Below are 20,810 nucleotides of genomic sequence, written 5' to 3'. Positions count from 1 at the left end.
AGAACTCAACATATAGCTGGTTATTCTACAAACATTATAATAATAATAATAATTATTATTATTATTAGAATAATTCTCTGTATTAGCAGCTTTGACAGTATTTCACATGCATAACACTTTTACAGCAGATAGTCCACAAATAAAGAATGAATAAACTTTTCTGAGTCTTCAGGGTCAGAGTTTTGTAACAGTCAGAGGTAAAGATGTAAGAAGTCAAAACACAAGACAAAAGAGGTTTCATTCTCTTTAATAAAGTTACTGCTGATAAAACCATCACCAATGTGTGAACACAACTGTAGTACCTGCACATATAAACTAAAAAAATTAAACTGAATGATCCAGTTGTCTTTGTAGAAGGAGGTTTTCATGGTGCAGAAGAACTGGGAGGAATGTAGTATGGTGAGATGAAGATCTCTCTCTTTCCACTGACTCAGTTCAGAATTCGTCATGGAATTCTGGGAAACACAACAAATCATAACACAAACACAAGACATTTTAGAGTGTGAAATAATTAAACCCTGAATATCTCACTGAGATCTCTAAATTCTGGATAAATTTAGAGTCAGATCTCTAAATTCTGGATTATTTAGAGTCAAATCTCTAAATTTTGGATTATTTAGAGTCAAATCTCTAAATTCTGGATTACTGTAAAATCAGAATTTAAATCCCAGTATTTTGCGATGATGAGGCCTTGACATAAACGGACAGAACAGCACCACCTAGTGGCTATAAACGTTATTACATAAGAAATTTAGCTTTTTTTTAATTGTTTTATTTTTTTACAGTATTTATATATTTACATTTTTTGGAAAGAGTTTTGTGACCCGCATTTCCATCCCAGTATTGAAGTTCTGACTGTATTAATGCTGACTTTTCAGTATTTTTTGTTACAGTAGCGATGTGCTTAGGCATTCATTTGTATTGAAAAGAAAAGGGAAGGAAACCACGGCCCTGGTTCTTTGTTCCTGATCTGGAAACTTTGACCGTTTTTTCCCTCTTCATGGACACACACACACACACACACACACACACACACACACACACACACACACACACACACACACACACACACACACTGAACGCGAGAGAGACGTATTTTAATCACTGTCCCACAGAGAGTCTGTATGTAATGAGTCGTTTTCATGAATTACTCACGAGTGTAATCCACCCTTCCTATTACACTCATCTGAGATATGAAGGTTTTTTCCCTTCTTCTATATTTTTCCATTTATTCCTCCTTTATTTCTCCTCCAGAGGATCTGAAGCAGAGCTGCAGCACAGAGTACAGGTGCAGTAAACCACGTTCAAGGTAACTATAAACGGATAAATATACAAAATGTACATTAAAAAAACCAGGTACTAAAATATATATTAAAAACTATAAAAATATATTTTCTCCTTCTCATTCGATGTGAACTTGACACACATTACAATTAATATATTTTTAAACCCATTTATTTAATTATTACATTATTTATATTAAGAAAATTAAATAAATGTATGTATTTAAAAATAAAAAAACAACTTAAATTACATTCTAGATTAAGAATCTCATTTCAGTAATTGGTATGATAATATATTATATATATATAATTATTATTATTATTTTAAAGTCTACATTAGTTTTGAAAATATATATAAAAACTTGATTTTGTGTTTTGTGTCCCTGAGTAAAATCCTTTCGTCTGATTAACTGAAAAAACAAAACAAAAACAAAAACGTGATGAAAAATGTGTCATGTACCAAACAGGACATTCCAGAGAACAGAGACAGGAAGTGGACACCTGACACACACATTATTTCACTGCAGTCCTGCAGCATTTCAGGCCTCAGAGTTTTGGCTCAAAAACATCTGTTTTTTTATTTCCTTCTTTTATACTAAACTTGAGCAGCTGTACAGATGTGCGTTGAATGTTTCCCTCCAAACATATTATGATTATGATTATACTATTATTATATATTATTATTATTATTATTATCACCATTATTCTATTATTATTATTATAATAATTATTTTATTATTAAAATTATAATTATTATTTACCTGCTGAAGTGCTCTGAACCTCACTGTACACCGTATCTGTGCCCTTCCTCAATGGAACTGAGAGACAGAGAGAGAGAGAGAGAGAGAGAGAGAGAGACAGAGAGAGAGAGACAGAGAGAGAGAGACAGAGAGAGAGAGACAGAGAGAGACAGAGAGAGACAGAGAGAGAGAGAGAGACAGAGAGAGAGAGACAGAGAGAGAGAGACAGAGAGAGACAGAGAGAGAGAGAGAGAGAGAGAGAGAGAGAGAGAGAGAGAGAGAGAGAGAGAGAGAGACAGAGAGACAGAGAGAGACAGAGAGAGAGAGAGTGAGGGAGAGAGAGAGAGAGAGAGAGAGAGAGTGAGGCAGAGAGAGAGAGAGAGTGAGAGAGAGGCAGAGAGAGAGAGACACAGAGAGAGAGAGACACAGAGAGAGAGAGAGAGAGAGAGAGAGAGAGAGATTTCCTTCATATTTATTATTTCATATATTATTTTAAATCAAACAATATTTTTCTTTGTTTTATTACTGTATATTCAACATCTTTATTCTCCATTCATCCATCCATCCATCCATCCATCCATCCATCCATCCATCCATCCATCCATCCATCCGGTTTGTGTTGATATAAAACACTTTTTGTGAACTAAAACAATGAATAACTCTAAAGTTATAGTAAGTAAGTAGTAACTTATTATACTAATAAACCTGTCTAATGTTTTGTGGACGTAATTTTTTTTTTTTACAGTTTTAGTATATAAATTATTCTAGAGTTATTCTAGAGTTTTGTGTTGCTTTATAAATGGACTCTATAGAAGATATTTGGGGTAATAATCCAACATGTCACATCTCTGAGACAATAATACAGAAAGAAAGTGGTGTGATGTGGAAGAGTGTAAACAGCAGCGGTGGGATTATTCAGATGAAAGGATCAGTGATAAGAGCGATGACTGTGTTGCGTACGAAGGTGGAGGCAGTTATTCAGGGCATGAGGAATCTGCGGAAGTAATTAGCTCAACCCTTCCTGTTTATACGAAGAAAGATGCCACTGCTATTAAAAAAACCTCAAACTAGTCTGAGATCCCACAGGAAGTGGATGATCAGAGACGGAGATGGAGATGACTAAACCTTCAAAGGGGTTTGAGAAAGAGATGGAGGGAAGAGCGGGAAGATTTCAGCTCATATACATGAGAAAAGATCGAAAAATAAACCAGGTACAGGACCAGAAGAGCGGAAAAAAACACTGGGGGCTTTTTGGAGATTCCTCAACGTTCCACTCGAGGGTTAAACCGAGGAAGTGAGAAGACCAAGAGAGTTCATTTACTCACAGTGATGAGATACTTGTGATTCTAAATGCTACTGAAAGAAACACAAATGATTTGAAACAAAATTCTATAAATTATTAAAAAATTTTTGAATTTAGAGCAAAAGTAGTTGATTTTTATTTAAAACATTTTTTCAACCTTTTATGGAGTTTTGTGTGCATCCACATGATTCGTGTCACTATACAAGTGTACGACCCTTATTTATGAAGTGTTTTGTAAAGTTGTAATTTCAACCAAAACAAACAAAAATCAATGTTCTAAGCAGATCAGATTTGCAGTTAGCCCCGCCCACATTATTCCAGAATACATAATACACTTGAGTTTGAAAAAAAGTTCATTAATTGGTGCAATTTTACTCAAAAACGAAACAAAGGACATTAACATTTTATCCTCTTTGATAAATCAGGCATGATAAATGGCAATAATAATAAAATAATAATAATAATAATAATAATAATAATAATAATAATAATAATTATAATAATAATTCTGACGCTAAATTGACTTTCAGTTTTTTGTAGCTTCATTTTTTTTTGTTTAGTTTTGTCCTTTCTGGAAAGATATTATTCCTGAATAAAGCAGTTGGTTTACCTCGTGCAGGATCAGAGTTCTGAGGATGCAGCACCTCTGTGTACTCCACGTTCGGCTCCTCGGGTTCATCTACATCCACTACCTCACTGCTGTCTGTCAGAGAATCGTTCACACACCTCTGTGTCTTGCAGTCACGCTGTAGATATGTACATGTGGGTCGCTGGTCTCTGGAAAAGTTACTCACCTAAAACCGGCGGCCTCACGCTCCAGATCCCTGCTCCGTTACTGCTGGCCACTTTAACTACAAAAACACACAACATCAAACATATCAGCAGTCTGTTATAACAAACAAACATCAGCAACTACAAGTATCAAGAACTCTCCAGAAAAAAAACCCCAGGTCTACTCTATTACAGCACAAGCAACATTTCCTTTCGGTGTGGTTCTAGATTCTCAGTACCTAAACACATTTATTTAATCTGGGGTGGGTGGGGAGGATCTTTAGGTTCTAGATCCTAAATAAATTGTGTACAAGTGTATAAATAGAGAGTTCTAGAGTGTTGGTGTTTCAGGATCTTAGTTTGTAAAGTTTTAAAGATGGTAAGAGTCGGTAAAATCCCGACTCATACCATAATTTGCACTAACAAACTTTTATATATCACAGATATAAAATAATATAAATACAGAATAACACTCATGTCTAGAAATGCAGAGTTCTACAACAACTGTTGAAAACACAGAGGGGAAACACATAGAACAGCGGTTTGACTCAGGTCTAGAAAAAAGCTTGAGGTCTCAAAAAAGCGGGACAGAAGTGCAGAATAAGGTGAAATATTTGATTCCAGAATAACAACAGAGAATTGTATATGTCTGATCATGGGACATTTTTAATTATAACAAACTTTTATATAAAGCACTTAAATGTATTAATTAAGAATTTATAAAATAAATGTTGTGTATTATCATAGTACTTGAGTTCTGTAATAACCCAGGTGTTAAATCTGCTTTGTAAAATGTAGATCTAATTATTAAAGCTAATCATGATCTAAAATCTAATCTAATAATTATGATATAATATTTTTATTAATATTATAAAAAGTACAACAATCTAGACCAGTGCAGTTCTATAGCACTAATAAGGAACAAAGAATATCAGCAATCTAGAAAAAGTGCAGCATTTAGAATGTTAACAGAGCAGGTTATGAACCTCTAGGTAAACATCATAGAGTTCTAGAGTAACAACTTCAGGGTTCTAGAGTAATTAGTGGAATGTTGTATGAAATCTGAGTCTACAGCACAGCACAACTCTGGAGAGTAACAGGAGCCTAAACAGGAAGTAAATGTTTTTTGCTCTGTGGCGCCTCCACTTAGCAGCAATCAGCACATTTCCTCCACCTGTGGAATTCATTAACCAAAATTAGGACAGAAATGAGGACCATAAGCAAAAGTATCGGCACCCTAACATTTTGTTCCTTGTAAAAAGTTTTGTCATTCTCACTTTCATTTCAAATAATTCCAATATATTTTTTGCAATATTTACAAAACATTTACGATTTTCTGATGGAAAGTTCGCCATATTAATAACTTAATTAAGCTTCCAGAACACATGAATTAAAGCTAATAATCATCCTAATGCAGAACCATAATGCATGTAACAACATATGAAGCGACAAAGGCAATGATGACCAGTTTTTCCAAAAAAATAAGACATTATTTATTTATTTATTCATTTATTTATATTAGAGTGATGATATTATACTATTTTTTCTGTACACACGTGTTTTTTTTATACAAAACATTCACATATGTAATCAAAAAGAAAAGTGCAATAAAAATAATTAAGAGAAAAGAAAAATGATGTGCCTGTAAATAAAGTGTGCACGTGAATTAGCATTAATTATGCTAATATAAATTTCTAGACTGGAAAACTGCGAAAAAAAAAAAAAATTAATAAAAAAGAAGAAAAAGACGGAAATATCATAAAGTAATAGAAAAGAAGTACAAATACTGCTTTAAAACCAGGTAGTAAACGTAACCAGGAGCCTGTCCATGATCAGGGTTCAGTCGCTTTAAAGAGAAGTAGAAGTGTAGATCGTATTCCTCGTTCTTCATTGCGAAATTTCCTCCTTTATTTTCCGTGAAAAGTTTCGGTAAAATTTTTGACCCTGAGTTTAGCGCTATTCTGACCACCCCCTCGTTCATGGTCCATGTTTAGATGCTTTCCTCGATCTTGCTAGCAGGAAGTGACCTCTGGTTCATCTCAGTCCTTCCTATCCTCTTGGTGTAAAAGTGCGACGCTCCATCTGGAATAAGATTTTGGGATTTGAATCGTCCAATGAAACTCTAGCAGTTCAAGTAAAGCTGAGCTGAAGCCATAGCTAATGCTAGCAGCCACGTAGCAAAGCTTAGCCGTGCTCTATTTCGGTGATCCAGAATGTAGGACGTAGGATGTTGTGATGGTTGGGTTAATGATGGACACATGGAGGTGAAGGAAGACAATGTAGGACGCAAATATAATGGGCTACCTTGAGGAGTTTTGCAGCGCTATAAAGCTCGGAGTCATGGGTTTCAGATGACCAAGTCATCGCCGTATTTAGGTTTCGCAGGCCTTCTGAGAAACCGTTGAGGAACATAAAGAACATTTAGTTTATTTTTTTCTACACAAATCTTTAGGAGGTGCAAAACCCAAAAACGTACACCTTTACAAAAATATTTAACGTCTGCGTCGTGTTGTGTATCTCGATGTGCAGCCGAATCCGGAGTCACGGAAAAAAGTGCAAAAATGAGCGTGTTTTATAAACGTTTTTAACACAATGAGCTGTGAATTTAAATATTTCATTTACTGAAGATTTGTACCAAAATTATTGACACCGCTAAAGAAAAGTATGATGTGTGAAAGTATCGTTTCAGCTAATAATTAGCTAATTTTAGTCAGCTAGCTAGTTTGCTAGTCGCTGTTTAAGACGAACCAAAAAGCAGAATGTTGGTATAATATATAGGTTCCTTTCAGATAGCTTGCAATTGTTTTTATCAGAACCTGCTTACGGCTAGGATACATTTTACAGAACTTTCATTTTGATTCGCAGGGGTAAAGCTAATCTGGATAAAAAAAGATTTCGGTGCTTTTTTTTAGTTTTTAGTCCAAATATGCGCAAGGCGATAACCTTCAAATAAAAAGAAACTTCTAAGTTGTACCGAGTATCATTTACTGAATATTTGTTTTCATGATTAATAATTTTGGAGTCGATGCTATATATATAGCGCACTCTGAATAGCGCAGCGTACCGTACTGATTGAACACAGGACTAAGCCATAATTCAGGCCCCAATAAGACACCGCTAGCCGCACATGTGGCTAACAATGACTAGCGTCTGAAGAAAGTGAGAAGCGAAGAAGCAAGCGAACTCACACTGAGAGCTCGACCATGGTCTCTCGTTTACCTGTGACAGAGAGAGAGAGGATGAAAGGGGGGCATTTTGTTGTAAGGAAGGTCAGGCATGGGGGGCAATAGCTACGCTAGGCGGGCTGTAGCTTTCACTACCTCGCATAGCACGGTAGCGTATCACGAAGGCGAATACGATCCCGGTCACGAGCATCAGGCACACGCCGGTGATCAGGCCTTTCTTCCACCTGGCCATCCTCACTGCACAGGGGACAGGAAACACAGACCAGGTGTTACAGCGTGTACTTTAAGTGTTTAAGGTGCTAAAAAAAAAAAAAGAGCTTAAAGGACCTGACCTGAGACATTGACATGGTTGCTCACTTCCTCTTTCCCCGCTTTGTTTAAGGCTGCGCAGTAAAACGAGCCGCTGTGGCTGCCCTCCACAGACAAAATGGTGTATTCGGCGTGGTTTAAATCCACCGTAGTGACGTAGACAGGACTCAGATTCTTTTCCTTGTACCACTTAAAGGTGATGGGTGAAGAAGCTCCTGCTGGGATGACACACAGGAATTGAAGTTGTTGGTTTTCGGTGATGTCCTGCTCCACAGGGACAGTAAACAAATGCGGCTTCCCTACAGGAACTAAAAGAAAGGGACATGGCGAGATCGTGAGACGGATCGACGCAAGCTTGGAGGTATTTGACGGTAGTTTCTGGTTTGGATGTTAGTGCTAGCTCACCCGTAACCTGAGCACCAAGAACGTCACTGGTCTGTGCTGAATTTACACCGTTGTTCTGCGCTTCGCATTTGAACTCGGAGATTTGTTGTTCGAACTGGATGCTGGTGGTGAAGACGGCTTTCTGGGACGGATGAGACACCTGGACGTGGCTCAGCGTTGTGTGGTTCTGCTTCAGTGTGTAACTGATGGGCAAACTCCCTCTGTCCGAGCGGCACTCGACCCGAAAAGTTTTATTCAGGATCACTTCATTGAGCACAGTGATGGTAGGTTTGGAGACGAGAACTAGAAGAGGAAAACAAACACACTGAGTGCAGCCACCACGAAAACACAAAATGATCTAAAATAGTTTCACCAATTTAAGAGACACTGCACCAGCACATGGGTTCTAATCTTAAGTTGTGCTTTCAAAGAAACCTAGTTCTTGGTTTTAGTTAGACCAGTCTCTGAGATTAACCTGTAGGAGCAATAAAGTCCTACATTTGATATTGTACTACTCTAGATTTGTGCGTTCATTAAGACAACAACAACAACAACAACAACAACAACAAAAACAGCTGTAGATTGTGAGATATTCCAGATTTAAGATTTTACAGATTCTAAGTTTAGGTTCTGAGATGTTAGAGATCTAGCTCTAACATCTAGATATATTGGATATCTAACATCTAGAGATCTAGATGTTAGAGATCAGAGTTTGGTAGACAAACTATGAAATTCTTGAAATTTCTTGAACTATGAATTTTCACTCTGTAGTGAAATGCTGTTTTGGATTTGTGCCTTAACGAGACATTATTTTAGATTTGGGTGCAGTTTTTTTTCTCCCGCTTTCTTTAAAAAAAAAAGAAAAAAAAAAGAAAAAAAGTAGATTGTGCTAGATTGTTCTAGAATGGATTGAGTTGTTAAAGACACTACTTGTCTAAGAAGAGAGTTTGTGGAAGGATCCTGCTAGATTTGAGAGAAGGCTGCAGTCCTACCTTTTGCTGTAAAGGTGATCCATTGGCTCCATTTGATGGTGTTATTGACCTGAGCGGTACAGGTGTAATTCCCGTTGGTCTCGTTTTTGGCCATGGTTTTGTAGATGCCATTGTCGGAGCTAATCATCTTGTTGGACCTGTAGATAAAGTACTTCACATCATGATGTCCAATTCTCTCTGATGCAATTTTAGAGCTTCTACATGTGACGTTAAACGACTCTTTCTCGAACACCTCGGCCGGGGTGATGGTCAGCACCGGTGTGGAAAAGAGTTCTGGAAAATGGTACAATAACATGCTGTTACTGTGCTTTGGGTTCATGTGGCAAAAAAACCAAATCAGTTTTTTCCCCAATCAGATTCTCACCTTTAACAGTCAGGTTTTTGTATGCGTTTCTTTCTGCGCTGTTCACTTTGGCTCTGCACTCGTACACCCCGGAGTCGTTTGCAAGAACGACAGTAGAATAATTTCTCGGGAGGAGACGTGATCCTTTGCTTAGTGAGAGTATACTTAAGTTTTTGTTTATTCCTTCCACATCACATGTGATGTACACGGAATCGCCCTCGATGACTTCCGTGGACGGGAGGATTGTGATCTTTGCCGTAAATTTCAGCTCTGTGTTCAGAAAGTAAAACAGCTCAGGGTTTTATTCTTCACATACCACAACAAGCTGAGCTTTTACTCAGACATTGTTCGAGATTTGAGCATCTAGTGTGAATAGTTCTAGATTTGAACCTATAACGAAAATAGTTCTAGATTCGAGCTTTTAGTAAACCACAGTTCTAGATTCGAGCTTTTAGTGGGCCACAGTTTTAGATTTAAGGCATCTGGTGGAAAACCGTTCTAGAGTCAAACTTTTAGTGTGCAATTGTTCTAATTTTAAACTTCCCATGAGAAATTATTCTTGATTTGAGCATCTAGTTAGCGATTGTTGAAGAGTTGAGCTTTAATGAGTCATAGTTCTATATTTGAGCTCATAGTAAAAATGTTTCTAGATCTGAGCATCCAGTAAAAGATTGTTCTAGAGTGAAACTATTATTGAGCCATTGTTCTAGATTCGAGCACCAAGTTTACCGTTGTTGTAGGGTGAACTTTTTGTCAGCCATAGTTCTAGAGTTGAGCATCTACTGGTTCATTGTACTCGAGTTGAGCTTTCAGTGAGACATTGTAGTGAGACTGAGATTTCAGTAATGAAAACTCCACCATGTCACACATTTACACACACACACACGCACCAGAGATGACCATGTATTAGAACAGACGCTGGTGTTACAGAAACTCTGCCTGGCCAATCACAGCAAACAAATAACGAATGGTTTGCTTACCTTCCACAACCACGTGGACCTCGTTACTGACGCTTGAATGCAGAACTCTGTTTCCAACAACAATTGAATATGAGCAGGAGAACTTGGCTGTCTCTGTAGACGTGAGGGAGTGAAACCTCTGCACCACACCACTGCTGCTTGTTTCTTTGTAGATCACTTTCAAGCCATTTGTAAAGGTGTATTCCAGCACACCTGATTCTTCTCTCGCACTGCAGGTGACCCTCACCTTCTCACCTTCAGTCACCTTTAACTTATCCACTTCCAACTCCGGAGTTTGCAGACCTGCAAGTCAGATGCCAATACAGCCAGTGCTTGAATGGGGGGGAGATCCAGGACCCCCCCATGACAAGTAAAATATAGACAAAAATTAGGGGGTTCCCAAGATTAGTTTTAAAAAAAAAATAAAAAATAAAAAATAAATTTATTACACAACAACTGGGGACCCCCATAAGACTAAATTTGAGCAATGAATACAGCGTAATAAATATTTTACTTATTGCACCTTTAAAGACTTCTTTCATTCTGCTCATGCCCAATAGATCAGGATCAATTAAAAATACTTATGACACCTTAAAATATGACCCTGTTTAAACCTGCCAACAGCCAGTAGAGTAAAATAAAAAGTCTATAGTGCAGTATAAATCTTACTTATCCCCTCTTTAATTACAGCTCCATTCTGTCCCCACACAGTCTATAGTGCAGTATAAATGGTTCTTATTGCAGCTTTAAAACAAACTCCCCTTTTCACCCACAGTCTATAGAACAGTATTAACATTTTACTTATTGCCTCTTTAATCACAGCTCGTTTCTGTCTTTACCCAGACCTTTATATAATACACACACTTCTCAAATCGCTAATACAAACATAAATATGGGTTAATGAAGTTTAATAGGCCATTAAAGTTACCTGTAACGTTAATGTTCTCCTCAGAACTATGCTGGTATTGGTTCCCCGCTGACACGTCACACTGGTAGATGCCCGAGTGGGAGGCGTGAGCTTTTGCGATGGTGTACGTCACTTTGTTACTCCTGGTGTTTTTTATGTATACTATGTCGTGTTTATTGAAGTTTTTAAAGAAGCTGATCTTGAGGTCGGGTGTGTTGCCTCCACTGGAGACCACATTGACCTCGCAGGTCAGATTTAGCTCCGAGTTTCGCTCCACCGTGTTCGCAGGTATGATGTGAAGTGTAACGTCTCTTAATAGAAACTCTGAGGAAAGATGATCTGATGAAGCGATTATAAGTTTCCACACAAAAACTCTTGCATCATCATCATGTTTCACTACTATCTATAAACCTCGACTAGCAAGCGACTAGCATCATGATTTTATTATCATTTTCATTCATTATTGTGAAATTACATGCTTTAAAACAGCTAATCATGAAGACGCACAGATGCTAGCAATGCAGGTGTTACGCTAGACTAGTGTGTTAGCATCCAGTTAATTTTTTTTTTTCTTCTTATTGCTAATTAGTTGTAACTCCAATGCTAGGTCAAAATCTTTGCTAGTACTATTATTATTGTGAAAATACGTCCAAGGGTATCACCATACCAAATAATAATAATAATAATAAAAAGAAGTGAGATGCTAGCAAAACAAGATGCCAATTGTAGCAGCTGCCAAAAGGGAGAGTTGCTAATAAGATAATCTGGAAGGTAATCTGAAGTAAGTCTTTTATTATACAGTGAATTGGAGTATTAGCATTGATCAGGTTATGGAAAGATCTCGAATGAAGAAATGGCAATTGGAATGATGCTAGTTCTGCTAGCTAAGCTTATTAGATGAAAAGAAGAAAGACAAATAAACTGAGACAGAGATGGAGAGATGATCTGCATCTGTCTATCTTTCCGTCTCGGTTCATGAGAGCGATGCCTGTAAACATGAGCAACGAGGAGACCTCAGGGGACATGAATTATTTTAAACCTCCAGCCACGACCCAGTCGTTAGCACACGCACGCACGCGCGCACACACACACACACACACACACACACACACACACACACACACACAATGGTAATAGTTAAGATCAGGTAGTGAAAGTTCTGATTTGTAAATCATTGTGAGGCCACGTGTTCATTTGTTCAGGGGAAAAAAAAAAAAAAAAAAACTCTTTTGGTTCTTGAAAAACTATTTTTGCTCCTGAAACGGTTTCTCCAGGAGCAACTCCATCACCACCTGCCACTTCTTGATATCAGTCATGATGTCACTTCCTGAGCTTCTTATGAGTTCAAATCTCTCATACACTCACACACACACTCGATAAAACACATAATTCCAATCAGCGTTTTGTTTGTTGAACATTTTTCACAATGGACCTCATCACACAGCAGCTTTACAGAAATAGAATTATAATATTCAACACTTATATAGTTATATTACATATAAAATATAGAATGTTTTAAATGAATAACTTTATCCCTAGAAGCTTTTTGCGTCTTTTATTTAATCAATTTAAAATTTCATTTGAGAGTGAAATGTAAAAGCTTTTAACACTTTTTAAACTCTTAATAATTACATAAAAACACACTCGACATGACTTTTCCCTTCACTTGAACTAGAAGACCTGAAACTGTTCCAGCATGATGAAGCCCTTGTGCACAAAACCAGCACCATAAAGATCTGCTTTCCATGGGTTGGATTTGGTGGAAGATCTCCTGCTATAGAGCTCTAAACCCTATTAAACATAATGAATGTAAACTCTGATTTTAACCTCCTCATTTACATCAGTACCCGACTTTACTAACACACATCCTTGTAGCTGAATAAATCTCCACTAAATCTTTACAAAATCTAGTGGAACATCTTCCCAGAAGATTGAAGCTTATCATAACAGTTAATTTGTTCTAAATGTAGAATAGGATGTTGAGAAAACACATTGAAGATGCTGTGAGCACCAAAATAATGGCTTCATCCTGATTTTAGGCTTCACCACTCCTCTCTTTCTGAACACATCTTGCTTTTTTTTTTTTTTTTTTTTTTTATAGAGAGAAACCAGAAAAGTGTAACCTCCTCTGGTCTTGAAAATGTTACAACATTACAAAGCTCTGACACTGGAGACTCCTTCCTTTCAATATTCAGCCTCGTTTCCATCAACAATCACACACGAAAAAACAACAACACAAAGCTAAATCTCTATTTTATCTTACGTGAAAAAGCTGTTACTAGAGCAACGATTGTGTTTTAAAAGTGATGTTATTCAGAAATAACGCACGCCTTCCGTCCAATCAGATGTGAGAACTCGAGGGTAATGGTGATGCAGAATTATTACCACAGGGTTTTTTTTTCCTTATAATAACTCATTTCTTATAGCAGCACGTCTTTATGCTCTAAAGAAAGAAAAAAAAAAGGTACATAAGTGCAATGTCTTTAAACAACCTTTTTTCGCTTACATTATAGCAGCGTCCCCAGCTCTCTTCATGAAACAGAACATGCAGATGTTACAGCTTCAGCTCTGAGCGTTACAAAGCAGCGACACTGAAAACGCAGACTCCTTCCACTGATATAAAATTCTTACAATTATTACCTTTATCATCAATAGAGCATTTCTGTACATTTCCCTGTTTGAGAGCTGTTGCTATAGAAACCGTAACGTATCAGCACGTGTAAGGTAGGAAGAATACGTGACGTCGTACCGACCTGATTCCGCTCTCGTACCTGTCCGAGATCACCGGAGAGAAAGAGACAGAAATAAGTTTACATTCAGAGAAAGTCGAATGAAATTCCAGAGTGTTGGAGCTACAGGTGAGTCCTTACAGGTGATGCTGATGAAGGTCAGGAGAAGGATCTCAGGATAGCGTTTGGTCCACATGGCTGACCGCTACACTGACCAGCGAGTGTGGGAAACGGTGTGTGTGAATTCAGCCGGACTCAGGGGAGGAGTCGCACTGGCTATCGCTCCTCACATTCGCTCGGGTAATTTAGACAGGAAGTGAAGGCAGCTTCCTGAGGAAGTGTGGAGAACGGAGTGGAATTTTCACACACTGAGAACGTTAATACACCCTGATAAGTCATCGCTCAGTGCAGGTAAAACGCTCTTGCATCATAACACGCACTTGTGTGACCGAAATGTGTGAGGTCATAGCCAGCGACCAATCGTTTTATTCTGCTTACTGATTCTGAATCAAAGTGAAATTTATCCTCGTCTGGAGTTTGGTTCTAATTATTACGTAGCAGGACACAATTATCGGACGTCTGTGGACGTTGCATGAAATGTTTTCTTCACGTGAACTGGGAGGCCCAAAATTTTTTTTAGAAAGACCCAGAAGATGGAAAGCGTTAATGAAATAATGCGAGCAGATGTTACAGAGGTTTTGTTTGTGTATTTGGTTTTATTTCAACGATTTCATCTCCTGTCGTAAAAACCACAGCCAGCGAAAAGCAGTCTACAGTCACAGAGAGAACACCTGATTGCATCGGTTCATTCTACGAGCGTCTCTTTTTTTTTTTTTACATTTCAAATCTAAAACATTAAAACTTAAAGCGAGATAGTTGTACGGGATGTGCATCGGAGAGTCCTCCCCTCCTTAAGAGGGCGCTGCAGTGGGCAGGAGGAGGCTTAGGGGCCTAAGTCCTTCCCTTCAACTCCTTAATTCAGTCTGGATGGTCGTGGGCTGCCATTTTTTAAGACATGATAGGAGGCGTGTGTGTGTGTGTGTGTGGGGACAGAGCCTGAAGAAGATGTCCTCATAAACAAGAGAACACAAAAGAAAAGTAGTTTTAACACGTCCTCTTCCATAGACTGGAACAACTTCCTTATCTTTAAAGGGGCGGTGTGTGGTATGTAGCGCCCTCTGCTGGGTCCAAGGTTAAAAAAATGATCTTACATCCCTTTCTTTTCCAATAATATTAATCTCTGCCCTGGCCTACTGTTTATAGCTCCTCGAGAGACACGTCGTATAAAAAACTAGCGCAGACTGGGCTGGTGTGTTCTGGCTGGGGGGGCGGGGCTAATTTTTACGGCCCATAAGCAATTTAAACAATCCAGAAATTAATTATTAGAGTCGACTCTTTGCAAATACAAAAATATTCATGTTTGCTACGAGTCGCTAGAAAATGACGCACCTCCACTTTAATTTCGGTAAATTGGATTGTGTGTATTAGATTTTCTACACTGTTCCATAATTCGAACTGGTCCCTCATGAGACAGGAAGTGAGAGGAAGCGTTAAAGACGAGGACGTGTTAAAGACGTTGAACAAAAACAACAACAAAAAAGCTTGAAAACGTTGGATCCCTGTATTACAGGCTATAAAGTTCCACACTGACCCTTTAATCTAAAGCGTATCCTGATTGGCCGGAGCAAAAACAATCCATCGTATCCATGCACTGACTTTGTCATGGTAACCATCAACGCCGTCGTTTCTCCTTAACAAGGTTCCCTACATAAGGATGGTGCGATTAAAGCCTTCTTTATTACACTGATCAAATTTTAATGCATTAGCGGCACAACCCCACCCACCTCCATCTCAGACCCCGCCCCTTTTCTGGACTCAGGGGGCTTATAAAACACAAAACATGATCCTCAGACCCCGCCCCTTTAAAGGCATACAATCTCATATCGCATTAACAGTATGTGATTCCACACTTTGAGGTCTGTCAGACTCCACCCCTTTCATAAAAGGGTCTAAGAGTGATCTATTTCAATCTCCGCCCCCTTATCCACTACTGTCAGTACATAATGCATTTCTTATAAGGCTCTGCCCACTCCCAGACTCCACCCCCTCTTTCAACTTCTGCTAACATGTAATGCATTTGTTATAAGACTCCATCAACTTCTAGAGTCACACTCATAAACCCCACCCCCTTTTCCCTCAGACTCCAAATCTCACATAATATATTAACAGCAAAACTCCACCCACTTATAACACTCCCTATCTCAATATAATGCATTAGTAAAGAGTAACCCCCAGCCCAACATCTCCCCTCCCCACCCTCTGGGGCACCACCCCTCCCCCCTCCTTCCCTAGGCCCCACCCATTTTTATACTCCAAAGAAAGGCGATTCCTTGCCTCCTTTACGGCTCTGTAAAATATACGTATCTGTTTTGAGAATTGCAGTTTAAATATACACACTGCTCAGCACAGCCAAGTCTACAATCAACAACTCCAAAATAATAATAATAATAATAATAATGACTCTATTATTACTGCTGTTATTCCAATAGTGACTGTGAGACTTTAGCAGCCTTCACTAAACATTCATGGTGGTAGTTGCATATGTACAAGAAGTCATTTTGCATCCTGCCCGTTCAAAGGGCACGTAACATCGAGAGGTCAGAGGTCACGGTGTTATCTCAGTCTCTTGTCCGTCGAGTAGATGGACATGTAGTAGTCGTTACTGCCCACGGCCAAGTGCGGCTGTAGGGGAGACAAAGATGAAGTCAGCAATGGACGGACAGACAGACAGATGGAGAGAGAAAGAGAAAGTGATATCTGAGGTTATTGTACTAATAAAAACACCCACATGGTAATTAAGAATCTTAGAGATTCCACTCAGGAGACGGAGACACAGTGGGCCTTCCTTTAAGCATCATCTGATATATCCTCATTAAAGAGGGATGTGTGTGTGTGTGTGTGTGTTTTACCCAGTATGGGTGGAACGCTAAGCAGCTGATAGCACCGATCCTCTGCCCCATGAAGCCGTCATAGTATTTAATATTACTGATGACATCACCACTGGAGTTATACAAAGCGATGAACTGATTCATAGAACCACTGCAGAGAGCGAGAGAGAAAGAGAGATGGACAGGCACACGAAAGAGTACAGGATTAATTGGCATCTGTAGTTTATTGCTGGAACTGTTGCAAAACAAAATAACATACCGATAGTTTTTCCAGGTTGCGTTATACAGAACAAGAGCGGCCTCTACAGGCGAATTTTACATGTAACTGTTTTATTTGTTTGGATTGTTACTTTTTGTTCCAGTTTGAATGCATCTTTTATTTTCCTTAATATTTATTAATGTAATTATATTCATGTTTATTTAATGTAGCACATTTTCATGACTCAGTACTGTTTTTATTTTTGTAATAAAGTTCAGAACTATTTCATATGAAAATACACAGCCACAAGATAATGTACACACCCCTTAAAAGAAAGGACACGCCCGTAGATAATGTACACACCCCTTCAAAGAAAGGACACGCCCATAATATAATGTACACGCCCCTGTTTGAAACAGTCTATGAGTATGTTTACTATGTAGTGCAATAAACCACGCCCACTAATTCTGGGAGTGGTTTGTGACTGACCAGGCAAACAGGTTGGCTTGAGGGTGGATGTCGAGAGCCGTCAGTCCCTTTACCGTCTGCAGGACGTTGATGGAGTCGGGCAACCGGGGGTCGAAGAACCGCACGTCTCCATTTACACTGCACACACGCACAGACACGTTAGAGAGTCTTTTGAAGTTGGAATTTGTGTGTGTGTGTGTGTGTGTGTGCAAGCATGTGTGTTACCTAACACTGATGATGTGTCCGTCTGTCTCTCTCTGCAGGTGAGCCTTCACCACCCACGCTCCGTGCTCCCGATATGTCATCACACGACTACAAACACACACACACACACACACACACACACACACACACACACACACACACACACACACACACGTTACTGCTTATTACAATCACAGCCATAATATATACAACAGTCAGCCACTAGGGGGTGCTGCAGGACCACTGTATCTGACTTTTACCCACAATGCACCACTGGCAGTGTGCAGTAATAGGTGTTAGATTAAATACTTACAAAGAGAGAGAGAGAGAGAGAGAGAGAGAGAGAGAGAGAGAGAGAGAGAGAGAGAGAGAGAGAGAGAGAGAGAGAAAGACTGCAGTGTGGGAAAAGACAAAGATGGGCGTGTGTAAAAAAAAAAAGATTAATACAGATAGAGGGAATCGGTGTGAAAAGTTGTAATCTTCCAAACTGAATAAAAGAGAGAAATAATGTGTGTGAGAGAGAGAGAGAGAAAGAGAGAGAAAGAGAGAGAGAGAAAGAAAGAAAGAAAAAAAGAAAGAAAGAAAGAAAGAAAGAAAGAAAGAAAGAAAGGTAAAGACATGCACAGGGATGAAAAAAAGGAGATGAAGTAGAGAGAGAGAGAGAGAGGTGGTAGGATGAGTGAGAAAGTGAGAGATGTACAGATGTGCAGGAAAAAAGGAGGAGGTGAGAGAGTGTAGAGGAGGTGAGGGAGTGTAGAGGAGGTGAGGGAGTGTAGAGGAGGTGAGGGAGTGTAGAGGAGGTGAGACAGGTAGAGGAGGTGAGACAGGTAGAGGAGGTGAGACAGGTAGAGGAGGTGAGACAGGTAGAGGAGGTGAGGGAGTGTAGAGGAGGTGAGACAGGTAGAGGAGGTGAGACAGGTAGAGGAGGTGAGGGAGTGTAGAGGAGGTGAGAGAGTGTAGAGGAAGTGAGACAGGTAGAGGAGGTGAGACAGGTAGAGGAGGTGAGGGAGTGTAGAGGAGGTGAGACGGGTAAAGGAGGTGAGACAGGTAGAGGAGGTGAGGGAGTGTAGAGGAGGTAAGGGAGTGTAGAGGAGGTGAGACAGGTAGAGGAGGTGAGGGAGTGTAGAGGAGGTGATGGGGTGTAGAGGAGGTGAGGGAGTGTAGAGGAGGTGAGACAGGTAGAGAAGGTGAGTGAGTGTAGAGGAGGTGAGACAGGTAGAGAAGGTGAGAGAGTGTAGAGGAGGTGAGGGAGTGTAGAGGAGGTGAGACAGGTAGAGGAGGTGAGGGAGTGTAGAGGAGGTGAGAGAGTGTAGAGGAAGTGAGACAGGTAGAGGAGGTGAGACAGGTAGAGGAGGTGAGGAAGTGTAGAGGAGGTGAGACAGGTAGAGGAGGTGAGACAGGTAGAGGAGGTGAAGGAGTATAGAGGAGGTGAGACAGGTAGAGGAGGTGAAGGAGTGTTGAGGAGGCGAGACAGGTAGAGAAGGTGAGGAAGTGTAGAGGAGGTGAGACAGGTAGAGGAGGTGAGACGTGTAGAGAAGGTGAGGGAGTGTAGAGGAGGTGAGGGAGTGTAGAGGAGGTGAGACAGGTAGAGGAGGTGAGGGAGTGTAGAGGAGGTGAGGGAGTGTAGAGGAGGTGAGACAGGTAGAGGAGGTGAGGGAGTGTAGAGGAGGTGAGACAGGTAGAGGAGGTGAGACGTGTAGAGAAGGTGAGGGAGTGTAGAGGAGGTGAGGGAGTGTAGAGGAGGTGAGACAGGTAGAGGAGGTGAGGGAGTGTAGAGGAGGTGAGACAGGTAGAGGAGGTGAGACGTGTAGAGGAGGTGAGGGAGTGTAGAGGAGGTGAGGGAGTGTAGAGGAGGTGAGAGAGTGTAGAGGAGGTGAGACAGGTAGAGGAGGTGAGAGAGTGTAGAGGAGGTGAGAGAGTGTAGAGAAGGTGAGAGAGTGTAGAGGAGGTGAGACAGGTAGAGGAGGTGAGACAGGTAGAGGAGGTGAGAGAGTGTAGAGGAGGTGAGGGAGTGTAGAGGAGGTGAGAGAGTGTAGAGGAGGTGAGGGAGTGTAGAGGAGGTAAGACAGGTAGAGAAGGTGAGACAGGTAGAGAAGGTGAGGGAGTGTAGAGGTGGTGAGACAGGTAGAGGAGGTGAGGGAGTGTAGAGGAGGTGAGACAGGTAGAGGAGGTGAGGGAGTGTAGAGGAGGTGAGGGAGTGTAGAGAAGGTGAGACAGGTAGAGAAGGTGAGGGAGTGTAGAGGAGGTGAGACAGGTAGAAAAGGTGAGGGAGTGTAGAGGAGGTGAGACAGGTAGAAAAGGTGAGGGAGTGTAGAGGAGGTGAGACAGGTAACGGTAAATGTGTAAATGTGGAGCCTGAGGGAGCTTCAGCACCTAATTAACCATTAATTATTTATGAAGTGCTTTACAGCTTTATCACTCTGTTTTCTCAAGGTGTGTGTGTGTGTGTCAGACAAATACTCCAAACACACACACACACACACACACACACACACACACACACACACACACACACACACACACACACACACACACACAGTTCTGCCTTAAATAAATAAATATAAGTGTAGGTTTTAGTTTGTAAAAATGGTACCACGTAAAAAAACGTGTGTGTGTGTGTGTGTGTGTGTGTTGGTGTTAGTGGTGTGTGTGTGTTGGTGTTAGTGGTATGTGTGTGTGTGTGTGTGTGTTGGTGTTAGTGGTGTGTGTGTGTTGGTGTTAGTGGTGTGTGTGTGTGTGTGTGTGTGTGTGTGTGTGTGTATAAACATGATAGATGACACATTGGCTTTAGAAGTGACTCAAAATTTTTATCACATTTTATTCCTAGGGCCCCAAACACTGGGCCACAGACTGGTACCGGGCAGTGGATCATTTGGTATCGGACAGTGGATCATTTGGTACCGGGCAGCGGATAATTTGGTACCGGGCAGCACAGAAAGAATAAAAACACTTTAATTTGTATTTTATTACATTTTTTCTTAGAAAAAATAAAGTCACCTTTGTTCCTCTAATTGAATAAAAGATTAAACTATATGATGGTGTGTGTGTGTGTGTGTGTGTGTGTGTGTGTGTGTGTGTGTGTGTGT

At 40.0% G+C, this 20,810-nt stretch overlaps 2 protein-coding genes across 14 annotated transcripts in view; both read right to left on the bottom strand.

Annotated features, from left to right (window-relative positions):
• Positions 1-231: 231 nt before the first annotated feature.
• On the bottom strand, positions 232-14,194 carry pecam1b (platelet and endothelial cell adhesion molecule 1b). Of its 7 annotated transcripts, none has more exons than XM_083525441.1 (13): positions 14,047-14,194; positions 13,930-13,947; positions 11,198-11,515; positions 10,291-10,572; positions 9,332-9,580; positions 8,968-9,240; positions 7,997-8,278; positions 7,615-7,899; positions 7,418-7,519; positions 4,121-4,177; positions 3,937-4,029; positions 2,045-2,101; positions 232-455 (listed from the first exon to the last, which is right to left on the bottom strand). In XM_083525441.1, exons 1-13 carry the CDS (start codon positions 14,099-14,101, stop codon positions 436-438), a joined length of 2,091 nt encoding a protein of 696 aa, XP_083381567.1. In that variant the 5' UTR covers positions 14,102-14,194; the 3' UTR covers positions 232-435. The 7 variants fall into 7 exon arrangements, 6 of the variants coding, with proteins under 6 accessions (XP_083381567.1, XP_083381568.1, XP_083381569.1 ...); XM_083525442.1 differs by having other exon boundaries at positions 11,198-11,500; XM_083525443.1 differs by lacking the exon at positions 3,937-4,029.
• Positions 14,195-14,601: 407 nt separating this feature from the next.
• The window catches only part of rptor (regulatory associated protein of MTOR, complex 1), a 66,804-nt gene continuing 60,595 nt past the window's right edge, over positions 14,602-20,810 (bottom strand). For all 7 annotated transcript variants that reach the window (XM_083524978.1, XM_083524980.1, XM_083524982.1 and 4 more), the window contains 4 exons: positions 17,746-17,832; positions 17,542-17,658; positions 16,875-17,004; positions 14,602-16,647 (listed from right to left, as the gene is read on the bottom strand). In XM_083524978.1, coding sequence (XP_083381104.1) covers positions 16,579-16,647; positions 16,875-17,004; positions 17,542-17,658; positions 17,746-17,832 — 403 coding nt within the window. In that variant the 3' untranslated portion in view covers positions 14,602-16,578. The remainder of the gene's footprint in view (positions 16,648-16,874; positions 17,005-17,541; positions 17,659-17,745; positions 17,833-20,810) is intronic.

The sequence above is a fragment of the Silurus aristotelis genome (genome assembly GCF_946808225.1).
Source record: "Silurus aristotelis genome assembly, chromosome: 2".
In the NCBI taxonomy this organism is placed as follows: Eukaryota; Metazoa; Chordata; class Actinopteri; order Siluriformes; family Siluridae; genus Silurus; species Silurus aristotelis.
Note: the sequence above shows the minus strand (reverse complement) of the source record. Positions and strands in the feature narration are given on the sequence as shown.